At 36.2% G+C, this 25,705-nt stretch overlaps 1 protein-coding gene across 1 annotated transcript in view; it reads left to right on the top strand.

Annotated features, from left to right (window-relative positions):
- Positions 1 to 25,705, top strand: part of STK31 (serine/threonine kinase 31) — an 82,024-nt gene that overhangs the window by 46,507 nt on the left and 9,812 nt on the right. The window contains exons 12-23 of the mRNA XM_019651992.1: positions 2,421 to 2,600; positions 4,240 to 4,356; positions 5,337 to 5,456; positions 7,619 to 7,750; positions 9,440 to 9,541; positions 10,880 to 10,960; positions 12,590 to 12,715; positions 13,348 to 13,473; positions 13,659 to 13,745; positions 14,448 to 14,597; positions 17,554 to 17,676; positions 23,791 to 23,859. Coding sequence (XP_019507537.1) covers positions 2,421 to 2,600; positions 4,240 to 4,356; positions 5,337 to 5,456; positions 7,619 to 7,750; positions 9,440 to 9,541; positions 10,880 to 10,960; positions 12,590 to 12,715; positions 13,348 to 13,473; positions 13,659 to 13,745; positions 14,448 to 14,597; positions 17,554 to 17,676; positions 23,791 to 23,859 — 1,413 coding nt within the window. The remainder of the gene's footprint in view (positions 1 to 2,420; positions 2,601 to 4,239; positions 4,357 to 5,336; positions 5,457 to 7,618; positions 7,751 to 9,439; positions 9,542 to 10,879; positions 10,961 to 12,589; positions 12,716 to 13,347; positions 13,474 to 13,658; positions 13,746 to 14,447; positions 14,598 to 17,553; positions 17,677 to 23,790; positions 23,860 to 25,705) is intronic.

The following is a 25,705-nucleotide window of genomic DNA, read 5'->3' as shown; positions in this document are numbered from 1 at the left end:
CTTCCTTTCAATATTTCCTTTATCTCGGGGTTAAGAAAGAAGTCATTGGGGGCCAGATCAGGTGAGTAGGGAGGGTGTTCCAATATAGTTATTTATTTACTGGCTAAAAAATTCCTCACAGACAGTGCCGTGTGAGCTTGCACATTGTCATGATGAAAGGGCCATGAATTGGTGAAAAGTTCAGATCGTCTAACTTTTTTTTTTTTATTGGGGTATTGGGGGGAAGGGAACAGTGCTGGGGAATTGGGGGAAGGGGAACAGACAAGTTGCTGTCCTTTTGTTCTTCATCTAGTTGTGGAGGATGTTGCTTCACTGGCTCAAGTTGGCACCATCATTGCACTCTTCCCGGGCGAGGCAGATCAGTCACTGGCTTCTGGACGGCCGCTCACGGTGGCTGCTGGCCGCTCACGCTGGCTGCCGGCCACACATGGTAGCCCATGGCAAACCCACTGAAGTAGGGACTGCAGCCTACGCCGTTGCCGGCGACTCACGGCAGCCCAGCTCCAGGTTGAGCTGTTGTTCAGCATCTTAGCTGTAGAGGGCAGTGTCACTGTCCCTCATATGTAGGATCCGAACTGGGGCCTTCTGGCGTCCCAAGCCAGCTCCCAACCAATGCGCCACTTAGCTGGCCCCCAATATTATTTGTTTTTGTTGAGAACATTCGTTATGCTTATTATGAGTTATTACTATTATTTAGGCCACCGATTTTGTTTCCTTTTTATAAGGTGGCTTACTTAGTTTGTTATAGTTCTTTCAGAGTCTTTATATTAGTTACACTTTTCATCCTTCCCTGTACTTCCCCTCAAGGTCTTACCCTTGGAGAACTATAAGCTATCTTAGTTCTGTGCTATTATGTAGGTATGAGATAGGGTGGTAGATCGGCCTAGGGAAGGGTGAAAGCTTGGACCATAACTTGAAAGACTTCAGGTGGATTTAGGGAATAGGATGGGGTTGTTTCTCAGAGCTTCTAGGGTTGCCCTCTGGGCTCTACTTTCTTTTGGCTTCTCTTCTAGATGATCTTACTCTCCAGTGGACCTCCCAGTTCTTGTACCTCAGCCACTGCTGTTTTCCAGGGGCCACCGCCCTTGGGTGTAAATGCTACCAGGTGTTAAGGGGAAAAAAGAAGAAAAGAGGATGCTTAGGGCCCAGCCAGCTCTTCTGTACTGGCTATCAGTTTTTGCCTCACCTAGCTTCCCTATACTGTGCTTGTGTACATTCATTGCCTCTTGCTTGCTCTGCGGCTTTCCTGCCCAATATGAAGGAGAGAGAAGGGCATATGAAGAAAGTTCTCTTTTCTCACAGGTGTACAGGCCTTTTCCCACTTACAGTGACTGTATTTAGCACTAAGCACCAACTATTTTCTGTCTGTCCAAGGGTTTCTTAGAGTTTTGTGATAAAAATTTCTGGGATCTATTAAGTTTTCCTTTTGTCTCTGTGACATTTCTAGAGTTTGATTCCTGGGGAGAGCCACCAGGCTTCTTGTCTCATCTAGTCCTTTTAAAAATGCTTTTAAGTTTATATATATATATATATATATATATATATATATATATATATATATATATATATATGTTTAGTGTCTTTCCTGAATTGGAATTATTTATATATTTTGGTGTGGAGTTTATTTTCATTTAGCAGTAGGTCTTGGAAACTTGCATGTCAGGATAAAACAGTAGTGATTCTAACTTTAAAGTCAGAGAACAGAGGTAATATCTATTTATTTAAAAACCTGGGGCTGGCCCAGGTGCGCGTTGGTTAAGAGCTGCCTTGGGACACCAGCTCTGAGCAGCAGGGCCCCGGTTCAGATCCCACATGAGGGCCAGTGATGCTGCGCCCTCTACAGCTAAGATAGTGAGCAACAGCTCGACCTCGAGCTGGGCTGCCGTGAGTCACCGGCAATGGCGTAGGGTGCAGTGGGGCTGGCCAGCAGCTGGCGTGAGCTTTCATGAGCTGCCGTGAGCCGCCTTGAGCGGCCGTCCAATGGCCAGCGAGCGACTGCCTGTCCCGGGAAGAGCGCAATGATCATACCAACATGGGCAGTAAAGAGACATCCTCCACAACTAGAGTGAAGAGCAAAAGGACAGCAACTTGTCTGTTCCCCTTCCCTGATTCCCCAATGCTGTTCCCTCCCCCAATTCCCCAATAAAATCTTTAAAAAAAACAAAACAATAAAACCCTAAAAATACAAAGCTTTCTATTTATAACCTAGTTTACTTAATAAACTTTTACTATTGGAGTTCAAATAAATCAGCTTCTAGGTAGTTTTATGCTTTAATGTCTAATTATTCTAAGTTTTATTTATAAAATTCTCAAGGATAGGGATTCAACATGCTACTTTTCTGTTTCTTATATTCTAATACAGTGCCTGAATCCCAATATGAATTTAATAAACTTTAATAAACAAAAATATATCTCTGCAGGATTTGTCAACATCTTTAGAAGCAGTATATGGAAAGGCCAACAACGGGACAAACTCTGAAGACATACTTAAGAAATTTTACGAATGGAAGTGTGATAAAAGAGAGGAGTTCATCAGTGTTAGAAGAGAAACAGAGGTTTCTCTACAATGTCTTGTAGCATGGTTCCAGAACAGCTTGAAGGTAACAAGAGCTCTTGCCCAGTGGTGTCATAGCATAAACCAGGAGATTAAATAAAAAAATTCCCAAATGTAATTTACTTCTTTTCTGAGAGAGAGGGGAGTTGTGAGGGAGAGAAGGACAGAGAGAGAATGAGAATGAATGAATATAAATGAGAATGTATGTGCCAGGATGGAGGAATGAGGAATTTACATATTTATAGTCTCTGGGACATATATAAAAACAACTTCAATGAAGCTGTAGGTGTAAGATAATATCAATGGAGTTTATTACAAGTAGTGTGTCTTTTACAGCTAGAGTGGAGAGAGAAAGGTATGTATTTATACCTGTGCTTTTGAGGATAGCAGAGCTTTTTTTAAATTTCTTTTTTAGCAAGACATGTTTTAACATTAGTTGGCTAACTAGTCTTGCTTAAAATTATATGTTAATTGGCAGTATTTAATAAGTCTTTTAAGTTTTAGATACCTTAAATATCTTAAAGTTATCTAAAATAAATGGAGAATATTAATCTCAGTTGATATTAAATATTAGAAAAGATGTTTTGTATATCATTCTTTTTAGTTCTTGTTTATTATTATAAAAACAGCATGTAATTTTCCAAAAGGCTTGGGGGCATGTTGTTTTGTATAAAATACTCTGAACTCTAATTACATTTTAGGCTAATTTTATTACCGATTCTGTTTTTCTGTCTGCTTTTCAACTTCCTTAGCAAGGGCAAGGACACCCATGTTGTCATTTATCTGTGTGAATGATTTCCAAACTGTGCATTTCTAGCTTTGTTTTGGAAAAAAAACTTTAGTTTCTAGCTACTTCTGGAACTCTTCATTTTTGGTACTTTCTTATGGATATATTAACATAACTAAGTTATTTCTTTATCTTTTTTTGGTTATTGATCTTAATTGTCTTTCTGTTCAGGTTAATTATCAATTACCCCGTTGTTTCATTTCCACAGCTGTTTCCCAAATCCAGATCTCCTTAATCACAGATGTGAATATCTGAAATCAAAATGACTGCTTGTAACTTTTATGTTCCGTATTATAATTTGGGCCCCTGATTTTCTTCTATTTAACACCGTATTGTAAAGTTTATTTCCTGATAGAAAATACCTTTTTTTTCCTAATGAAATGGAGCCACCTGAGTTTAGTGTTTAACTTTTAATCGCCAGATATCTAAATACTTGTAGGTCATCAGTAAATACCAGGTATAATCATGTTACTTAACTTGTTCAAGAGGTAACATTGCCTTCCTGTTACCTTTTAGACTTAAAGATGCCACCTGAGCATTCAAGGTTCTTTACCAGTTTTTTAGTCAGACTGCTTCTTTTACTATATTCCCAGAAAACTTCCTGGTCTTGTCTCTGTTTTTTTTTTCCATACTTTTCCTCTGTTTTATCCTCTCACCTCTGTTAACCACTAAGTACATTTAAAAAAATCCATGTTTTTTTTAGGTGTGTGATGTGTGTGTACCTTTTTTTTTTCCTGGTGCATAAGTTTTATGAGGGAAGTACTGTATCTTTCTTGTGTATTCTTGTTTCCCCCACATTGCCCAATGCGTAGGCTAGTGCTCTGCTCCAGGTATAAGGACACAATACTAATTGAAATAATTAAATGGGATACTTCATATTTTTATTTTTGCAAATGAGGTTTTTGATCTATCTGTGGAAGAATCACTGACTTCTGAAGACGCAATTGGTAATATTGATGAAATCCTAGAGAAGACTGAGTCAAGTGTCTGCAAAGAGCTGGAGCTCTCTCTGACTGTGAGTATTGATATTCTTGATTATTGCCTCCTTTGAAGCAGCGTGGTTTCTCTTGCTGGTTAGAAAGTATCAAGACTGGTCTTAGCCTCTTATAGGCCTATTTGAAATAACACTGTCAAGTTCTAATCCAAACACAAAGCAAAATCTCAGTCTTCCACCAGAAGGTATTTTCATAGGACATTTCACATTAAAAATAAATAAAATCTAATGTTTAATTTTAGGAAAACTCCTCTTAATCTGAGCGTAACAGCTTTCTATATCATTTGATTCTTGAGTTCATCATACCCAATGACTGTAAGAAAAGACTCTTTAGAGTTTGTGGAAACTTGAAATAAAATTTGGGAGAGCTTTGGAAGTAGAGACACAAGGTTGATTAGTAGATCCCTTTCTCTATTGTGTATATTCTCTGTTGCTGTGTCAAGTTAAAAATTAGTGTAGTTCCTCAAAAGAGTATTTCGTAATGTTAATATTGTTCACTGGGACTCTTCCAATTTTTCAGGCTGCTTACCAAAGTCTCAGTGATAATGTTCTTTAGCCTTTTGTGATTTTATTCAGATTGGTCATACAAATATATATGCATTACTGTATTTCCCTATGGTCAAATAGTTATTATTTAGATGGTTTTGTCAGACTTGATTTTAGATGTGGTTGTTAATAGATGATTTCTAAAAATAATTTTAAATGTTGAAGTTTTATATATTTAGTTCTTACATTAGCATAGCAGTATCCCTGATTTTCTTGAACATTCCTCTACTCCAGACAGCTCTAGGAATAATAATACAGTAGGAGTAAAATTTCCCATATGAACATCTTTGACATCAATCTTTTGTCTAGAAAAATATTTGTGTTGAAGAAATATTTCAAAATGGATATAGAAATTTGTTAAAGGTATCATTTTGAGGTTTATCCATTGTTATTGAAGGTTTTAGCTATTTTGAATACTCCTTTGTGTATAATTCCATGTACATGATTTCATTTAGGAGCAAGGTGATGCAGACAACGAGATCATTTTAAATACATATAGTCAAATACTGCAAAAGATCCATTCAGAGGAAAGGCTTATTGCCACAGTACAATCCAAGCACAAGAGCAGTATTGAGGTTGGATTATGCTTTATTTTACTTGTCTTATATATTGATGCTTTGTATTTTTTAAGATTTAAACTTTTCTCAAGTAGTTTAATACCCAGTGTGTAGGTAAATTATTTGTTATTGCTAACAAAGCACGATAGCCGTTGTTATCCTGTATATAATTAAATGCACTCTGTGACTTCTTCACCTCTCTCAGCTGTTATAGAATTGAAGCGCGTTAGGGCCTTGCTCTGGGTTAGGTTTTGGTTTAGGGAATGTTGTGGCTTGTTTGATCTTTAATCCAGAACACTAAAACTTTCTCCAGAGTAACAATAAGGCTGTTTTGCTATCTTATTCGTGTTTTCACTGGAGTAGTACTCTTAATTTCCTTCAAAATCTTTTCTTTTGTATTCACTACTTGGCTATCTGGTGTAAGAGGCCTAGCTTCTGGCCTGTCTCAACTTTCGAGAACGTGCCTTCTTCACTAACCTTAATCATTTCTAGCTTTTAAGTGAGATATGTGTGACACCCTTTCAGCTGAACACTTAGAGGCCACTATAGGATTATTAATTGCCCTAATTTCAATATTACTGTGTCTCAGGGAGTAGGAGTCCCAAGTGGAAGGAGAGAGATGGGGGGAATGGCCTATCAGTGGAGCAGTCAGAACAAACATTTATTAAGTTTGCTGTCTTATATGGGTGTGGTTTATTGCTCCCCCCAAACAATTACAATGGTAATATAAAAAATCACTGATCACAGATTACCATAACAAATATCATAATAATGGAAAAGTTTGAGATAGTGTGAGAGTTACCAAAATGGGACCGAGACAAGAAGTGAGCAAATGCTGTCGGAAAAATGGCGCCGATAGACTTGCTCAACAGTGTTGCCCTACCAGGGGTCAGCAGACTGCAGCTGGCGAGCCACATGTGGCTCTTTGGATGCGGCTCGCGAGCCGCAGTTTGGTGACTCCTGTCCTACACTTTCAATTTGTCAAAAACAAACAAACAAAAACAATACAAAACCCCACAATATCTGTGAGGTACACTAAAATGAAGCTCAATAAAATAAGCTATGTCTGTATTTCTTTTTTGGATGGTGGCTTATATGTATGTATGCATACAGTGCATTACATCATTTTGTAAGCTATTTTGAAAGTTTTCATTTAGCTGTGTATTATGAACAATTTTCCCATGTGATGAGTCATTTTGAATGACTAAGACATCATCCCTTGTATAGATGTACAACATTATTTAACCTTTTCTCTGGTTCAGACATTAAGGTTACCTCAAAAAATTTTTTTTTTAAAAAGATTTTACTGGGGAATTGGGGGAGGGGAACAGACAAGTTGCTGTCCTTTTGTTCTTTAGTCTAGTTATGGAAGATGTTGCTTCACTGGCCCATGTTGGTATTATCATTGCGCTCTTCCTGAATGAGGCAGATCGGTCGCCGGTCTCTGGATTACTGCTAACAGTGGCTCTTGGCAGCTCACGCTGGCTGCCAGCCACTCACAGTAGCTTTACGGCAGCCCACTGCAGCTTCACTGCAGCCTACACCATTGCTGGTGACTCACGGCAGCCCAGCTTGAGGTTGAGCTGTTGTTCACTATCTTAGCTGTAGAGGGCGCAGTGTCATTGGCCCATGTGGGATCTGAACCAGGGCCCTGCTGCTCAGAGCTGGTGTCCCAAGCCAGCTCTTAACCAATGTGCCACTCAGCCAGCCCTCAAATTTTTCTTTTTTCACCATCCATAACATTGTACATAATCTTTCTACATAATTTTGTGTGTCTGTTTCCCCAGATAGAGTCCTAAAAATTATTAATTACTAAGTCAAAAGGATTGAACATTTTTAAAAACTTGACACATTATTACCAAACTACTTTTGGGAAAGGTAATTTCAATTTACATTACTAAAAATTCCACTTTGCATCCTCTCTAGCAAAGTATGCCTTACTGTATGTATCAGCTTGAAATGTTTCTTTTACCTTTGCTACTTTAATTGCTGGAACTGATATTCTTCTAAATAGAAATATGGTAATTAAGAAATCAATTGGTAGAATTGTCTTGTTGAAAATTATAGACTTTTTTATTTCAATCAGAACTCAGTAAATACTAGTTAAATCCTAATAGAGAAATAATAAACAGTAAGTGACTATGTTTTCTGTGTTTTGAAAATATAACTCTTTCTCTTAGTTTAAGAAGCAGATTATGGAATGTTTAGATAAAAGTCCCAACCTGGATTACTTGCTGTCCATTAAAAAGACACTGAAAAGCTTAAAAGCTCGACTGAGATGGAAATTGGTTGAAAGGAATAATTTGGAAGAAGTAAGGAAACAGTTGGTTCTTATTGAACTTGATGTGTACCTCATTTTACTTGAGCTCTGCTTTATAAAACTAATGCATGTATGCACTCTTTAAAATAACACCATTATTCACATTTTGTTTCATATATTTTGACTTTTTTTCCTCTGCGTATGTAAATAAAATCTTACATTAATTAGTGTAAACATTTCCCCATGTTGTTACTGTTCTTTAAAAACAGTTTACATTGCTTCTGTAATTTTCAGTAACATAGATATTTTTGAATAATTTAAAAAACTCTTTTCGTTTGGACTGTTTTAATGTCTATTGTAATATTACAAGCCTACTATATGCAAGGTGATGGGGTGCTCACTGAAAGGTAGAATTTTGTCATAAAGTACGTTTAAGATCATGATGTCTTTTTTTTTTTTACTGGGTGAATAATTTAATCACATAATTAATCATAACTACCAATAAATATTTATGGTGTATCCATGACACTTTTTTCTTAAACCACTTTTTTGAGGTATGACTGACATATAAAAAGCTGTCTATATTTAATGTATACAGCTCAGTGAGTCTGGGGATAAGTATACACCTGTGAAACCATCACCCCCATCAAGGCCATAATCACGATGCTTCTGATCTTCAAGGCCCTGCTTGCGCCTTGTTTGGTCATTTATACAGATGTTCATCCTTGCCTTTCTTACCCTCTCATGAGTTTGAAGGAAATTCTGGAGATAGAGAACTTCTGGGATTATAAAGATACAGAATTGCTTTCTGCTAATTCCTCATGATATCTTTTGTTAATTCTCTTTTTAATGGTTGGACATACTGTTTCTTGTAAATATTTTGTTATATTCATATAATAATAGAACTAGAAGAATTAGGACATTCTAATCTGGACTAGCCTCCTTCCTTTAGGCTTGAAACTTTGGTAATTCTTTGTGTTCCCTTGAGAATTTGATTTACGTACAAAAGGTATTTATATTATGTCTTAATCCAACTTGAATTAGCTGTTTCTCTTTGGAGCACTTAATTGGACATGCAGTGAAACTCATATAATGGATTGACATACAATGAAACTAATATAATGGCTTAAGATTTTTCCAGTTTTATCATATTCTGAGCTGTGGGGAATGGTGTCCTTTTTAGTTTAATTTTTTAACTTTTGGAGAAATATATCTAAATTTGAAAACACATGCCTTTTAAGGTGGCTTATTATTATCATTGGAATTTCATGGAGTCTTTGTGAGTCCTACGTTGCCTTTCCTCTAGTAGACATGCCACACATTGACTCATTTTTTTTTTAAACCAAATTTCATGTAGAAAACAATTCCAGGGAATTTAATTGCATTCTGGTTCCTGTTCTTGACATTTACTTTGTTATGGCAGTTGGTCATCTTTATCTTCAGAGAAAGCCTACAGCAAATTAAGAGATGAGAAAAATCTATGTACGTAATTGATTTTATGTCTTTACTTTTCTATAATTCCTTTTTGTAGGTTTTGGAAAAGTCAGTGTTAGAATAAACTAATAAATATTAATTCACCAAGTGTTATGAGAGTCTATTATGTGCTAGGTACAGAAGGATATATAGAAATCAGACAGAGTGATTTGCTATAGAATTTGTATGACTTCTTAATAGGAAAACTTGTTTTCAGTTTACATTAACAAGCCTGTAAGGTTACTTTTTTTTTTCTTTCTGATTGAAGTCTGATGACCATGATGGATCTGAAATTGAGAAAATAAAACAAGAAATAACTCAACTGCGCAATCGTGTCTTTCAGGAAATTTACCGTGAGCAGGAGGAATATGTAAGTATTTGATTCTTTGAAGTTTTGAACTAGTTTTTTTTACTAGAAATTGAATTGATACATTCATTTTATGAGTTGGACTATAATCACAAGAATGGAGATTATATTGGCATAGTTATGTTGGCATAGTAGTATTTATGTGAATTTAGAGATTAATTTCTGATGACAAAATAATTCAGAACCATTGTATGAAATGTGGAAATTACAGAAAATTATAAAGAAGAAAAACCATCACCTACAACTTTTCCGTTTAATGATAACAGTAGTAATCACTTAATTTTTTACTTAGCTTCCTTTTAGTCTTTTCCTGCTTGTTTTTACAAGACTTGAAATTATAGCATAGACACAATTTGCACATTGCTTATACTCTGTTTAACATAAAGCCTAAAAGTTTTTCCCTTTATTAATATGTATATGAACATCATTGTAGCATAATGCTGCAATGACAGCCTTAATGTGGCAGTATAATTTAGTTGAAGAATATAACAAAATAAAACTACCTGGTTTGGGGGGAAGATACGTCTTTAGGTCTCTGGTCTACCACTAATTTTTGTGACCTTGGGAGAGTCAGTCAGCATGTTTTCTCTTTAAAATGGAAAGAATATTGTATTTTATACTTCAGGGAAGAAATAATAAGTTAAACAGTGCTTTGAAAAATAAAAATACTATGAAAATAATAGACATTTTAAGTTATGTTTCATTTAGCAAACTCATATGACTCTGTGTACTTTATTATTCACCTTGGATAAAATAGCTATCTCCCGGTGACTTGACAAATGTCTAGAAGTTTTATTTAATTAACATGTGATAAATGACTTTTCTAAGGATCCTCAATTTTCACATTTGCATCAAAGTGGCTTTTGTAGAGCCACATATTCACTTTTTCTTTCAAGGCTTTTATGATTTTTTTCCTCAAAATGAAATACCCATTACTTAAAAAATGTCACCGTGTTCTTAATTTTTTGAGGAATGAAGACAGTTTTATGATTCAAATTAGTATATTATCACACTTTTTCACTTTAGCTTGGAAGTGAGTGCAGACTTTGACCTTAGGCAGGATTTTGTGCCTGTATGTGTACACCAAGTTTAAAATTGATAATTAAGTTTTTCTTCTGTTAGTAAGATGGTAATTTAGATCCAAGATGACTCTTGGTTTTCATTTGATATTTCTTATAATAGAAGGCAAAATCAGTGGTTATGTATCTTACTAGGCTATACATCTTATTAGATTATACATCTTGTTAGATATATGATAAGGGAGATACTGGTATATTATTTTTTCCTGAAGACCAACATATCACAATTGAATATATATTGATCTATATTTCTTAAATTTAGGAGAAGCTGAGTAGCTTGACACAGAAATGGTTCCCTGAGGTGCCTCTGCTTCATCCTGAAATAGGATTGCTTAAATACATGGTAAGCTTTGTTTCTCCTGAGTATTACTACTTGCAGAGAGTATTGAAAACTGATGATGTTAAAAAATTGTGTCAGTGTTAAATTTATAGTATCCTTACTATAAAAATATATATGATGAATATTTTCTGGGTATTATTAGAACTTTTCCTCAAAACAGTCTTTAATACTGGCATAGTGTATTTTAATTTTTATATTAATTTGCATGTTTTCTGTGGTTTTTCAAAGCCATTCAGTACACTGCGTGGCATTTATTTGAATTACAGGTGTTTATTTTTTGAAATGATAAGCAGTTTTAGCTGCTATCGCAAGCATTTGAATAAAAGCAGGACACTGCTAGTCATGAGGAATTTAAGTGGAGTGTATCTTTTAAGTTAAAGCAGGCTGGAAAAATCCTAGAAAGTTGGTTAAGGTAGAGATATTGACATGGGTATAGTTTTATAGGCAAGCGGGATTTAGAATGAGAGTGGGAAATCAGTGTATTAGACAGAGGGCAGCATGTATGGAGCAGGATGTAAACTCTGGCTCTCAGGGCAGAATGTGTGAGCTCTGTGTTTCATATTGCTTGCTAGGGATAGGGACTAGATACAGTATTTATTCTTTAAGATTGTCATTATGTCCATGATAATAACTAAAAGATGGTATTTACACAGACTGTGAACTCATCAGTATGTAAGATTGAAGTCCATTAAATTGTTAAAGCATTACTGTAGAATCTTTCCAGACTAGACTTGCAGTTATTTAACTCTGGCTTAGAGCCTATTTCATGTAGGATGGGTGAGTGAATATGTGGTGCTGTGTAGGACTTGAAATTTAATTAAAAATATGCTAATCTATTTTATTGTAGAAGATTATAAAGGTTTGAATTATGGCCTATTGATATCTTTAATGATTTTAAGATGTTTAACTGTGATGTATACTTAGGAAACCCTTGTGGGTTGTTTATATATTGTGGATTACTTAAATATACTGACAACACTTACAAAAGGAACCAAAGAACAATTTTATAACCCCTCTTACTAAAACTACCCCACAGTAAAATTTAGCTTGATTTAAACTGTTGATAGGTTTTAGTGCAAAAATTATTCCTTTAAAAAGTAGCAAAATAGTAGCTGATGGCCAACTAGTAAAAAAAAAAAAGTAGCAAAAATATCTAAGTAGAATTAAAATATTTGAAAGCAATTTTCACTTTTGAGGATTCCACTTCAAACAGAGGCAGAGGTGTTAGAATTACTTCATAAGTCATACATTTTAGACTTCTCATTCCCATTCTACAATCTACTTTTCATTATCATGTTAATATATTTAGGAAACACATGAAGTTTTCCAACTAAACATCAGGGAGCCTTGGAAGCATGTCTGATTAATCCCAGTCATCTTCACAATCTGTTCTAGAACTGTAGCTGCAATTAAATGTATAGTGATAGCACTTTGGGTGTTATCAAAGCCTTTTGATACATCAAAGCCAGGATGTAGAAAAAATGTGAAACTTTAGATATTTTTATTTTATGGTTTTCTCCAGTAGGGTTGATGATGTCCAATCCATCTTATAGCATGTAACTAATTATGTATATGATTTAAAAGTACTGGGATTGTTTGGATTCTTTAACTGTAACAAAAACTGTTGCCTAGAATTCAGGTGGTCTTTTTACTATGAGCTTGGAGCGGGATATTCTTGATGCTGAGCCCATGAAGGAACTTAGCAGCAAGCGTCCTTTGGTATGTTCTGAAGTTAATGGGCAGATAATTCTTTTAAAGGTAAGTTTAAGTTCTTCTGAGTTGTGGAAGATTCAGAAATATAAAGGGGAATGGTTGTGTTACTTTATACAAAAGTAAAAACCCAGTATTTGTTTTCTAAATTCTGTGAGCTGACTGGCATGATGATTATGCTTCCAGTTTGATTGCCAGAACCAATTTTGAATATAAAGCGTCCCTCATTTCCCTAAATAATGTATGTCTTTTGTAGGCTATACTTGTTTTCCTTTTTCAGGTGACCTTATCTTACTATGTTCTATCCAACAGCCTTGTAAAATTCTTGTTTTTTTAGAAAATTTCTCTTTGAAATCTTAACTGTTTTGCCAACACAGTCTTCTATTCTTTGATTTCTTCTCTTCAGTTGATCTGGGAAACTGTTAATCATGATGATAGGATAATTAATTTGGCCTTAGTGGCAGTGCATTGTAGAATGTCTGTTAAGCTACAGATAGAATTGTTTTTTCTGTTTTAAATTATAGCATTCAAAACAGATAGAAAAAGTACCTAAACAATTTAAAAATAAAATAGATGTAGTTTAAATTATATAAAAATCATTATGTTTAAGTTGGAATGATGTGTTATTAGAGTGGGATTTTTAATCTTGGAATTACCAGTGTCTCTTTTTTTGGTACAAGGGCTATTCTGTGGATGTCGACACAGAAGCCAGGGTGATTGAAAGAGCAGCTGCCTATCATAGAGCTTGGAGGGAAGCTAAAGAAGAGTCTGGGTTGCTACCATTGATATTCCTATTTTTGTGTAAGGTAAAGTTTTTATACTAATCTCTGGTAGAAAACATTTTATTTAAAATAAGTTTTAGTTCTAAGTTTTAGAGAGGCAGTTCATTCCTTTTAACGTAACGAGAAAGCTCTCTTTTACAATCAGTGTACGCTCAAAATATATTGAAGAATTTTTTACTTTGATTCTCATTCTCTGTTTTGCTTCTTAGTCCGATCCTATGGCTTATCTGATGGTCCCTTACTATCCTAGGGAGAACCTGAGTGCTATTCAAGCCAGTGTGCCTCTGACTTTAGAAGTAAGTAAAGAACACTTATTTCCATGGATATATTGGATGAGAAAATAATAACTAATGTTTATTGAGGGCGAACTACATGCTTTATGCTATGTAAAATTTTGACCCGTGTTATTCTAATTATTGTCACATCAACCCTGTGATCATAAGTTAGCCCATTATATACAGATAAGAAAAATGAAGCTCACAGAGATTACATGACTTGCACAAGGTCACTCAGCTAGATGCAGAGTTGGCACTTGAAGTTAGGTCTTTTTGGTACCAAAGCTCATGCTTAAAACTGTTAAGCTATACTTTATGTGCTCATAAGTTGCGTAGTATGGCACTTCGTATTATAAATGCTAAGTGACAGCTTTAATTTCTTTTGTAAATGTGAATTAATAATAACCATAAAGGATGCCCTGAGTCTTCCTGCCTGTAACACTATTTCAGTCTCCTTTTTGTCCTAGATGCTTTATATGGTCACTATATGGTCTAAGTCTTCTTAGTGACTGAAGTCTCTAAGTCATATATAGTATATATGATGTCACCAGTTACATAGTCAGGGCTTCTGGCCTTTAGTTCTTTCTCTGTACTGTATTTTCATTAAAGGTTCATTTGGAGGAAGCTTTACTCACTTCTGGAAAAATCTTTTAATTAGAAAAGGTTCATGTATGAAAATGATTTGCCTACTTTCTGTCTTCTTTTGTGTGTACTTCTCTATAGGAAGCTTTCAAGGTCATGAAAGGTGTTGCCCAAGGCCTGCGTACATTGCACAAGGCTGACATAATTCACGGGTCACTTCATCAGAACAATGTATTTGCTTTAAACCGTGAACAAGGAATTGTTGGAGATTTTGACTTCACCAAATCTGTGGTAAAATGTCGTGATTTTACAAATAGGTTCTAGACTTCATTTAATGTTAGTCGGCAGTAGTTCACATTTACGTGATACGGTAATTTATTAGAAGATCTTTGCCTTCAGTTAAGGTGTGTCATGTAGTGTAACTAATTAGCTAGGTGCTGGAGCAGTAGTTTTTAAATTTGTGCATTATATTATTTTAACCATAAGTCTTAGGAGCAGGGTGACATCATTAATCAATAATTGTTTTATCATCATCAAGAAACATTTAATTGATAGGAAATACACAGGGAAAACTAGGTGGCCATCTCCTACCTCCCCCACTGCTGGTGCTCTCCCCTCAATAGATTAAATTTAGATATACACACTTTGCTATTTTTTTATTAATGGGAATTTTAAGAAACTTGGGAACCATGGACTAAATGGAAAACATTTAGTTGAAGTGTTGGTTCAACTACATTGGCTGTTAATTTGGTGCTGTTTTACTTCAGAAAAGGCAGTTTGTAGAGAGAGCAAACATCAGAGAATTAAGGAGCATATTGTGATCTTTTTATTTCTTTTTGGTAGAATGGGCAGTCCTAAAATAGACACACTCATGAGGGAGCAGTTCTCTATTTTAAGATAACAGCTTTATTGAGACATAACTCACATATGATGTATACAATTCAGTATAGTTTTTAATATATTCACAACATTGTGCATTGATCACCACTATATAATTCCAGAACATTTTTATCATCCCCAAAAGAAACCCCATACTGAATGGCAGCCAGTCTCTGTTTCCTCTTCTGTTCAGTCCCTTGGAAACCACGAATCCACTTTCTTTGTTGCTGGATTTTCCTATTTTGGACATTTCCTATAACTGGAATCATTTAATATGTGGCCGCTTGTGATTGGTTTATTTCACTGAGCATAATGTTTTCAAGGTTCTTCCATATTGCAGCGTGCATCTAAACATCATTCTTTTTAAAAATGTCCAAGTAATATTTCATTGTAAGAATATACCATATTTTGTTTTTACATTCATCAGTTGATGGACATTTGGGTAGTTTCCACTTTTTGATTATTATGAATAATGATGCTATGAACATTAGTATACAAGTTTTTTGTGTGGACATATGTTTTCATTTCTCTTGGGAGTGGAGTTGTTGGATTATATGATAACTCTGTGTTTCACTTTTTGTGGAACCAAACTTATTTTCTAAAGTGGCAGCACTGTTTTACATACTCATCAGCAGTATATGAGGATTTCAGTTTGTCTTCATCCTTGCCAACATTTATTGTCTGAGCAGTTCCCTTTTGATAACATAAATCCTAATGCTTTATCCTTTGGTCATCTGCAATTCACAAGGTAATGCCACCCATGTATATGTAGTCTCAATGATTTTTGTGTAGTAGCTCAAGATTATAAAATGAAAATGTAAAACAATAATGAAATGCTGGATTATGAAGTATTTACACAAAGTAGATTTGCTGAAATATTTGTCATATTAATTTATCTGAAAATTAAGATAACGTCTTAAAAATAACGAAATTATAAGTTTTAAAAAGTTCTAAATTCTTAGAGATCCAGGTGAGTTTACCTTTTAAAAGCAGCATGCCATTTGCACAACTGTAAACATCATGACTATTCCAAGAATTTTTCTCCCTTTTTTGTACTGATTTGTCAACTGTGTTATCTCACAAAACATTGTTTTAATCTTTATTTAAAATTAATTACTCTGAAATATTGATTAAACTCACCTTGTGCTTCACTTTTCACATACTTTCAGATTGAAATATTAAGCAGGAAGAGAAATTTGAAAACTAGTCTGTGGTCAAGATCACTGCTTTTCAGACTTCAGAATGCATATGAATCACTTGGGGATCTTTGTTAAAATGCAAAATTTTTAAAGATACCCATTTTCAAATCTTTGCAAAACAGCAAAGATACACGACTCTCATTTAAAACCTGCTGACACTATAAAATATTATTATAATTAATATGAGAGCCTTGATCAATTTTTTCAAACTTTTTGATCACAGTGCTGACATTTTACTTTCATAAAAGTACAAGCCCTTATTACTCATGATGCACTCTAATATATTCTTTCTTGTTCATTCTGTTCTCTTTTATTTTTTAAAGGACTACTGCTTATGAATCCAAATAAAGTATACTTGAGATGCACCAATGTCAAAATAAAACAAACATAAATAAATAAAATACACATTTTTATTTAGCATTTCTGGGATGGAGATTCTGTATTTCTGACAAGCTCCCAGGTGATGCTGTGGCTGCTGGTCTTTGGACCACACATTGAGATTCAAGGATAAAGATAGGAGGAGGAAAGATAATTAGCACTTAGTGATGTATGCTCGGTAATTATTTTGCTAATTACCTTTAGCTTTGCAATAACTCTGCAAGGTAGATATTATCTTCATTTTACAAAATAATTAATTTAGAGTTAAGGAGTTTAAAGCCCCAGGCCACACAGCAAGTAAATGTGCGAGGGAGAATTTCAGCCAAGGTTTGTCTGAATCCAGTGTTCACGTGCTTGTCACAAATTGTTCTTTGATGCATTAGAAATAGTGTACTTAGAAAATGGTCAGTAAGGAAGAAATGTACTTTGTAGACTTTCAGTTTTTCAAAAGTTACTTAGACTTTTCAGATTTAGAAAATAACACTGCTTCTTACCCTTATGAAATTTATTTTTTTTAAAAAGCACCAAATGTTTAAAGAATAAGTAGTTCTTAGTTTTGAATCTACTTGAGTCTACAATGTGAAATGTAACCAAAATCTCACTGTTAGTTTTATGAGACTGATTGTAGGAGCAATTTATATTAGCAGAAATTAGGCAAAAAATACTTGAAAGCAGAAGAGAATGAAATATTTCAAATGAATTTGTTTTTTGTGTTGATTAAATGCTAAGTACTTCACAGAAAGCCATGTCAACTGTGTTGCCTGTAAGATATTTAACCTGTTGTTTTGTAGAGTCAGCGAACTTCAGTGAACATGATGGTTGGAGGCTTGAGTTTAAGATCACCTGAGTTGAAAATGGGAAAACCTGCTTCTCCAAGTTCGGACTTGTATGCTTACGGCTGCCTTTTATTGTGGGTATGTTATTTTTTTATTGATATAGATCAGTCATTTATATATATGTATATTTATATTCCAGTATATAAATGGATGATTTTAGGGTTTTTTTCTCAACATCTGGTCTAGTGTATCATTTAAGGCCACTGTTTCCTTGTTGATTTTCTGTCTAGAATATGTGTCCATTGGTGTCAATGTCCCCTACTAAGATTGTATTACTGTCGATCTTTCCCTTTATGTTGGTTAATATTTGCTCTATATATTTAGGTGCTCCTATGTTGAGTGCATAAATGTTTACAAAGGTTATATCCTCTTGTTGGATTGATCCCTTTATGACTCTGTAATGTCCTTCTTTTTCTCTTACTATAGCCTTTGTTTTAAAATGTTTTGTCTGATATAAGCATGCTATTCCAGCTTTTTTGTTCATTTCCATTCCCATGAAATATCTTTTTCCATCCCTTTACTTTCAGTCTGTGTGTGTCTTTCGATCTGAAGTGGGTCTTTTGTAGACAGCATATGTGTTCATTCAGCTATCCAGTCTTTTGATTGGAGCATTTAATCTATTTACATCTAAAATGATTATTGATAGGTACATAGTTATTGCCATTTTATTATTTGTCTTTATGCTCTTTTTTCCACCCTTTTTCTTCTTAAAGAAGTCCTTCTAATATTTCTAATAATACTGGTTTGGTGGTGATGAACTCCTTTATCTTTCTCTTGTCTGGGAAGGTCTTTCTCCTTTAATTTTAAATGATAGCTTTGCTGGGTAGAATAGTCTTGGTTGTAGGTCCTCACTTTTCGTCACTTGGAATATTTCATGCCATTTCCTTCTTGTCTGTCGTTTCTGTTGAAAAATCAGTGACAATCTTATGGGAGCTCTCTCGTAAGTTACTAGTTGCCTTCCTCTTGCTGCTTTTAGGATTCTCTCTTTGTCTTTAACCTTTGCCATTCTAATTATTTGTCTTGGTGTTTGGGTTCCTCTTGTTTGGGAATCTTTGTGCTTCCTGGGCTTGAATATCCGTTTCCGTCGCCAGGTTACGGATCTTTTCTTCAAATAGGTTTTCAATTCCTTGCTCGCTCTCTTCTGATACTCTCATGATACGCAAGTGGTACACTTGATATTGTTCCCGAGACCATTTAAGCTGTCCTCATTTGTTTTGGATTCTTTTTTTCTTTGTGCTGTTCTATTTGGGTGTTTTCTGCTACCTTATCTTCTGAATTGCTGATTCAATCCTCTGCTTCATCTAATCTGTTAATTCCCTGTAATATATTCTTCATTTCAGTTATTGTATTCTTCATTTCTGACTGGTTCTTTTTTGTTTTCTATCTCCATTTTTATGTTTCCTACCTCTTTGTTGAAGTTCTCCCTGAGATCATTGAGCATCCTTACTTATAACCAGTGTTTTGAACCCTGCACCTGTTAGATTGCTTGTCTCCATTTTGTTTAGTTCTTTTTCTGGAGCTTTGTCCTGTTCTTTTATTTGGGACATGTTTCTTTGTCTCCCCATTTTGGCTGCCTCCCTGTGTTTGTTTCTATGTATTAGGTAGGGTTGCTATGTCTACCAGTCTTAGTTGAGTGGTCTTGTGCAGTAGGTGTCCTGCGGGTGCCAGTGGTGTAGTCTTCATGGTCACCAGAGCCAGGTGCTGCAGGCGTGTCCCTTGTGTGTGTTGTGTGTGTCTTCCTGTTGCAGTTGAGCCTTGGTTGCTGTTTACATATCAGCGGGTGGGGTTGACCTTTGGCCTCACTGGTTGTGAGGACTGGCCATGACTACAGTGAAGGAGCTGTGGTGCAGGGGCTGACCCTATGGAACAGGATTTGCTTTAGCTGGGCTCTGGTGCCCGCCCAGTCTTCCCTTTGGGTGTGTCGTCCGAGGAGGTGATGCTCCAGCTTGGTTTGAGGCTGGCCTGTGGGCACGCCAGCCCCAGGGCCACCTGGGAGCATACCTGCTGCAGGCCACGTTCAGCCACAGCCTGCACCCTGCCTGGGGCCACCTGGCATGAGTCACAAGGCAATCCACAGATGACTGCCACCCGCACTGTGCTTATTCATGCCTTGAGAGGCCAAGTTGCAAACCAGGGCTGGCTGTTGCTAATGCTAGTCCTGGGGCTGCTCATCCAGAGGTATGGGACATGATGAAGCCAGATGCTGCTTGTCTGGGTTTTGCGAACTTTTGAGAGACTTTAGGGAAGACTGCAGCATGAGCCAAGGCAGGCGGTTTGTATGAAAAAGCCACTGGAAGCGGCTTGGGTGTACCTGAAAATTGGGTCGGGCTGGGTCTCGAATCAGCAGGATAGGGTGAATGAACGGTGTTTACCAGGTTGATGGAGACTCAGATATGGTGACTGCCTGTGTCTGCCTGCTTCTGCACACAGGGAGGGAGAGGGCTCAACAAAGAAACAGTGGCTTTCGCCAGCTCCTCCATCTGGAAGAAAGCTGCCCCTCCAGCCTCACCCTGCAGCCAGACAACTAAGTTCCTCCCCGTATGTCTCTGTCGCATTTTGAGCTGCTGCTCTAGTGCTGCAGCTCAGAGCAAGTGAGTCCGTCAATGGGTAAGTCTGTGTGCAGGCCCTTTAGGAGGAGTGCCTGGAACTGTAGCTGCCCTCCGTCTCACTCAGCCACAATCTCTGCTGGTTTTCACAACCAGAAATTATGGGGACTTCTCTCCCCAGCACTGGAACCCTGGGCTGGAAAGCCTGATGTAGCACTGGGACCCCTCGCTCCTCCGGCAGAGACTTCCTCAGCTGAGCTATTTCTTCTGATTTTTAACAGCCACACATGGGTGTAGGACCAGCTGGTTCCATGTCTCTTCCCCTCCTACCAGTCTCGAGGTGGTTTCTCTGTGTTCATAGTTGTAGGGCTTCAGTTCAGCAAGACTTCAGGCAATTTTCAGTCCAATCTTTGCTTTTTAATTGGGGTATTTCAATCATTTACACTTACTGTGATTATTGATATGTTCAGAGTAAGTCTACCATTTTATTTGTTTTTGCTTTTACTGTTTCTTGTTAATTTATTTCAATTTTCTTGCCTTCCTTTGGGTTGCAGGAACATTTTTTGAGTTCATTTTGATTGATTTAATTTTTAAAATATTTTATTGGGGAATTGGGGGAGGGGAACAGACAAGTTGCTGTCTTTTTGTTGTGGAGGATGTTGCTTCACTGGCCCATGTTGGTATTATCATTGTGCTCTTCCCGGGTGAGGCAGATCAGTTGCCGGCCACTGGATGGCCACTCACGGCGGCTCTTGGCAGCTCATGCCGGCTGCCAGCCACTCACGGTAGCTTATGGCAGCCCACTGCAGCCTACGCTGTCACCAGCGACTCACGGCAGCCCAGCTCCAAGTCAGCTGTTGTTCAGCATCTTAGCTGTAGAGGGCGCAGCGTCACAGGTCCTCATGTGGGATCTGAACCGGGGCCCTACTGCTCAGAACTGGTGTCCCAAGCCAGCTCTTAACCAACACGCCACTCGGCCGGCCCTATTTATGGTGTATTTGAGTGTATTTCCCTCTGTTGTTTTTAGTGGTTGGTCTGGGTATGAAAATATACATAAGTATTGTATCACATTCTACTGGCATCAGAATTTTAACACTTTCAGTGAAGTGTAGAAGCCTTCCATTCAGCTTCCCTTACCCTCCCCACTTGTAAATATCATTGTCTTGAGCAGCATATAGTGTTACAACTTTTGTTTCAAACATATTTGATTTAGGAAACTCAGGATAAGAAGGATAGTCATTGGCATTTACTCATATTTCTAGTTTTTCCATTGTTTTTTATCCCTTCCTGACGGTCTAATATTCCTTTTTAAAATTAATTTCCTTTTTTGTCTGAAGTACTTCCTTTAGCTATTCTTTAACAGTATGTTTTTTAGTGACAGATTCTTGTAGTTTTCATTTATCTAAGACCTACTTGATTTCCCCTTCATTCCTGATGGATAGTTTTATTGGATATAGAATTTGTGGTTGAAAGTTCTTTTGTTTCATTAGCTGGTAATGATATTTATCACTTCATCTGTTCTCCATAGTTTCACATGAGAAGTTCTCTATTATTCAAATAGGTATTCTTTTGTAGGTAATGTTTTGTTTATCTTTGGTTGCTTTCAAGGATTTCTTGTTTGTTTTTTAGTTTTCAAAAGTTTCATTAATTTTGAGTTTATCTTATTTGTGTCACTTTTTTGTTGAATGGCTGGGGGTCATAAGGTCATAAGATCCTTTGTTACTATGTTGTTCCTCCAGTTTTGGGGTCTCTAACCAGTTTGACCTCTGCTTTTGACCTTTCAGAGATCTCCTTTGATCCTTTTATATTATTTCCAAACGTCATAGTTTTATTTAGTGGTGAGAATCAGGAAGAAACCAGAAGTCCTTCTCATTTTTTTTTTCTTTCTACTTCTGCTCATTTTTAAGTTTATTGTATGGCACTTATTTGGGTCTGGATTTAAATAGACTATATAAAAGAAAAATAATACATGATATTTATGAGATGATTAAAATTCAAAAACTGGATACTTTATTTATTTAGTTTTAAAGATTTTATTGGGGAATTTGGGGCAGGAACAGCGTTGGGGAATCAGAGAAGGGGAACAGACAAGTTGCTGTCCTTTTGTTCTTCAGTCTAGTTGCGGAGGTCACTTTACTGGTCCATGTTGGTATTGTGATCATTGTACTCTTCCTGACTGAGGCAGATGAGTTGCTGGCCATTGGACGGCCACTCACGGTAGCTCACAGCAACCCACTGCAGCCTATGCCATCACCAGTGACTCACGGCAGCCCAGCTCCAGGCTGAGCTGTTGTTCTCCATCTTAGCTGTAGAGGGCAGTGTCACTGGCCCATGTGGGATCCGAACTGGCGGCATTGCTGATCAGAGCTTGTGCTCCCAAGCCAACTCTTAACCAGTGAGCCACTTGGCTGGCCCCAAAACTGGATATTTTAAAGAAGTATTAATTTTTAGTGTGCTATTATGATGATGTCAAAATACACTTTAACTTTTAGAAATATGTACTAAGATATTTGCAGATAAAATTATGAAATATATAGGATTTGCCTCAAAAGTAATATACATGGGTTTGTACATAGGACAAGAGTGTTCATTGGTTGATGGTTGCTGGGGCTGGTGATGAGTACATAGGATTCAGAATATCTTTGTGTATGTAAGAAATTATCCATATTTAATCATTTAAAAAAGTTTAACATTTATTTCTTAGGTATTAGGGAGGAAGGAAAACTTGTGTGATTTGTTTTCTTTGTACTTAATGTATGAGTATTAGTGAAACCAACATGATATGTGGGGTCTGACAATTAAGTTCCTGAACTTGATGCAACGATGTTGCTAAACTTTTTTGATATCAGAGGGATTATTCATTATGAATTTGTACCAACTGGACAAACAATTAACCAAGTTTACTATTTGGAAGTGCTGAAAAGGCTGTGTGAAAAAGTTAGACGACCAGAACTTTTTGCCAACATTTCATGGCTTTTGCATCATAACAATACACCAGCTCACACGGCACTGTCTGTGAGGGAGTTTTTAGCCAGTTAACAAATAACTGTATTGGAAACCTTCCCTACTCACCTGATCTGGCCCCCAATGACTTTTTTCTTTACCCGAAGATCAAGGAAATATTGAAAGGAAGACATTTTGATGAAATTCAGAACATCAAGGGTAATACGGCAACAGCTCTGATGGTCATTTCAGAAAAAGAGTTTCAAAATCGTTTTGAAGGGTAGACTAGGTGCTGGCATCGGTGCATAGCTTCCCAAAGGGAGTGCTACAAAGGTGACCATAGTGATATTCAGCAGTGAGGTATGTAGCACTTTTTCTAGGATGAGTTCTTGAACTTAATTGTCTGATCTCATAAGCTACTAAATTTTATTAAATTTGTTTGTAAGGTAAGTACTGAAAGTACTTATACTATGTGCATAAACTCTGATTGATACTTTAGAAACTCCAGGGACTGTTTGGTTACTTGTGAACAAGTAGTTATAGTATTATAATGATAGTGTTTTTATCCTGCAAGGGATAATGTGCTTTCTTTCAGTTAGCTCTTCGCTTCTCACCAGAATCTGAAGAGTTCCAGATTTGACTCTGCTATAGGGTCAATATTTTGATACATTAGAAATTTATTCCTTCTCACTTTCTTTAACAGCTTTCTGTTCAAAATCAAGAATTTGAGACAAACGAAGATGGAATCCCAAAAGTTGATCAGTTTCATTTGGTATGTGACCTTTTTGTCATTTACTACAAATATCATTTGTCATTGGAAACGATAGAGATGTGTAGCAGTAATGTAAACTTAAATATTTACTGAAAATGTCCTCTAATTTTTGTAAGAATGCAAAATAGCATTCATAATATTCACAATAGAGAAATATTAAAAAAAATTTAAGTGCCCTACCTAACACCATTGTCAGAGAGTTACTGCTAGAGAAAACTGCTGGATATATGAAGGAAAAAATAGTCTTTGCTATATCTTCCAAGATTGTATTATAATTAATGTTACACTATAAGTGTGTAGTTATATCTTTCTGTTGTCATACATTTGTGTCATTCATATTGTTTTGCCATTCATATATGTATTCAGCTAACATATTTTGAGTACACTTTCTGTACTAGGAATTGAACTAGGGGCTGGGTTGCTAGGATTGCAGCATTGAAGAAGTTAATAATTTAGAAATATGAACAACTAAACAACCAAAATCTATAATAGAGTATTAAAGTATTTTGGCGGAAGCTAATTTTTAATTTTGCAGAGAAAGGGGGACGGAAGAGGTAGGTAACAAATGCCACCAACTAGTTATTCGGTGAATATTCAACATTGAATTAGAAGTTTATGTGAAGTAGAGTGAGGTTATGGGCATTTCTAATCCAGACAGTAGCTTGCACTAAGACATTAAAATATTAAATTCTTTTGAAATGGAATAATCCAGTGTGACTAAAGTTTAAATATGGCAGTAAATGAGTCTATGAAAGTACATTGATCAGGCTCTAAAAGTTTTCATGCCATTATTTAAAAAAGAAAATATATTTTACAGCTGTTTTTATGACTTTAATTTTTATGAGCAATTTTTAAGTTCACAGCAAAATTGAGAGGAAGGTACAGAGATTTCTCGTATACCTCCTTCCACCACATATACATAGTCTATCCATCACCAACATCCTCCCACCAGAGAGGTGCATTTGTTACAACTGGTGAGCCTGCATTGACACTTCATTATCATCAAGGTCCATAGTGTACATTAGGGTTTCCTCTTGGTGGTGTACATTCTTATGGGTTTAGACAAATGTATGATGACATGTATTCGCCATTATAGTATTAACAGAATATTTTCACTGCCCTAAAAATCCTCTGTGCATTGCCTGTTCATCTCTACCTTCCCCAGACCCCTGGAAACCACTGATATTTTTATTGTCTCCGTAGTTTTGCCTTTTCCAGAATGTCATATAGTTGGAATCATATAGTATGTAGCCTTTTCAGATTGACTTTTTTCCATTTAGTAATATGTATCTACGGTTTCTTCAGGTCTTTTTATGGCTTGCTAGCTCATTTTTTTTTTATTTCTGAAAAATATTCATTGTCCAGATGTACCACAGTTTATTTATCCACTCACTAAAGGACATCTTGGTTGCTTCCAGGTTTTGGCAATAATGAATAAAACTTCAATATATATGTGAATGCAGGTTTTTGTGAGGGTGTAAATTCTCATTTCCATGAGTCAATACCAAGGAGTGCAGTTGTTGTTTATATGGTAAAAGTATTGTAGCTTTGTAAGAAACTGCCAAACTGTCTTCCAAAATGGCCTTACTATTTTGCATTGCCACCAGTGATGAATAAGAGCGCCTCTTGCTCCACATCCTTGCAAGTGTGTCTTCTTGTTGTTTTTATTTACGTTTCCCTGATGACGTGATGTGGAGCATCTTTCCATGTGCTTATTGCCTGCCATCTATATATCTTCTTTGGTGAGGTGTCTGGTAAAGTCTTTGGCTTATTTTTTAATCATGTTGTTTTCTTATTGTTGATTTTTAAGAATTATTTGTACACTTTGAATAATAGTCTTTTATCA

Source organism: Hipposideros armiger, unplaced genomic scaffold (genome assembly GCF_001890085.2).
Source record: "Hipposideros armiger isolate ML-2016 unplaced genomic scaffold, ASM189008v1 scaffold_171, whole genome shotgun sequence".
Classification (NCBI taxonomy): Eukaryota; Metazoa; Chordata; class Mammalia; order Chiroptera; family Hipposideridae; genus Hipposideros; species Hipposideros armiger.
Note: the sequence above shows the minus strand (reverse complement) of the source record. Positions and strands in the feature narration are given on the sequence as shown.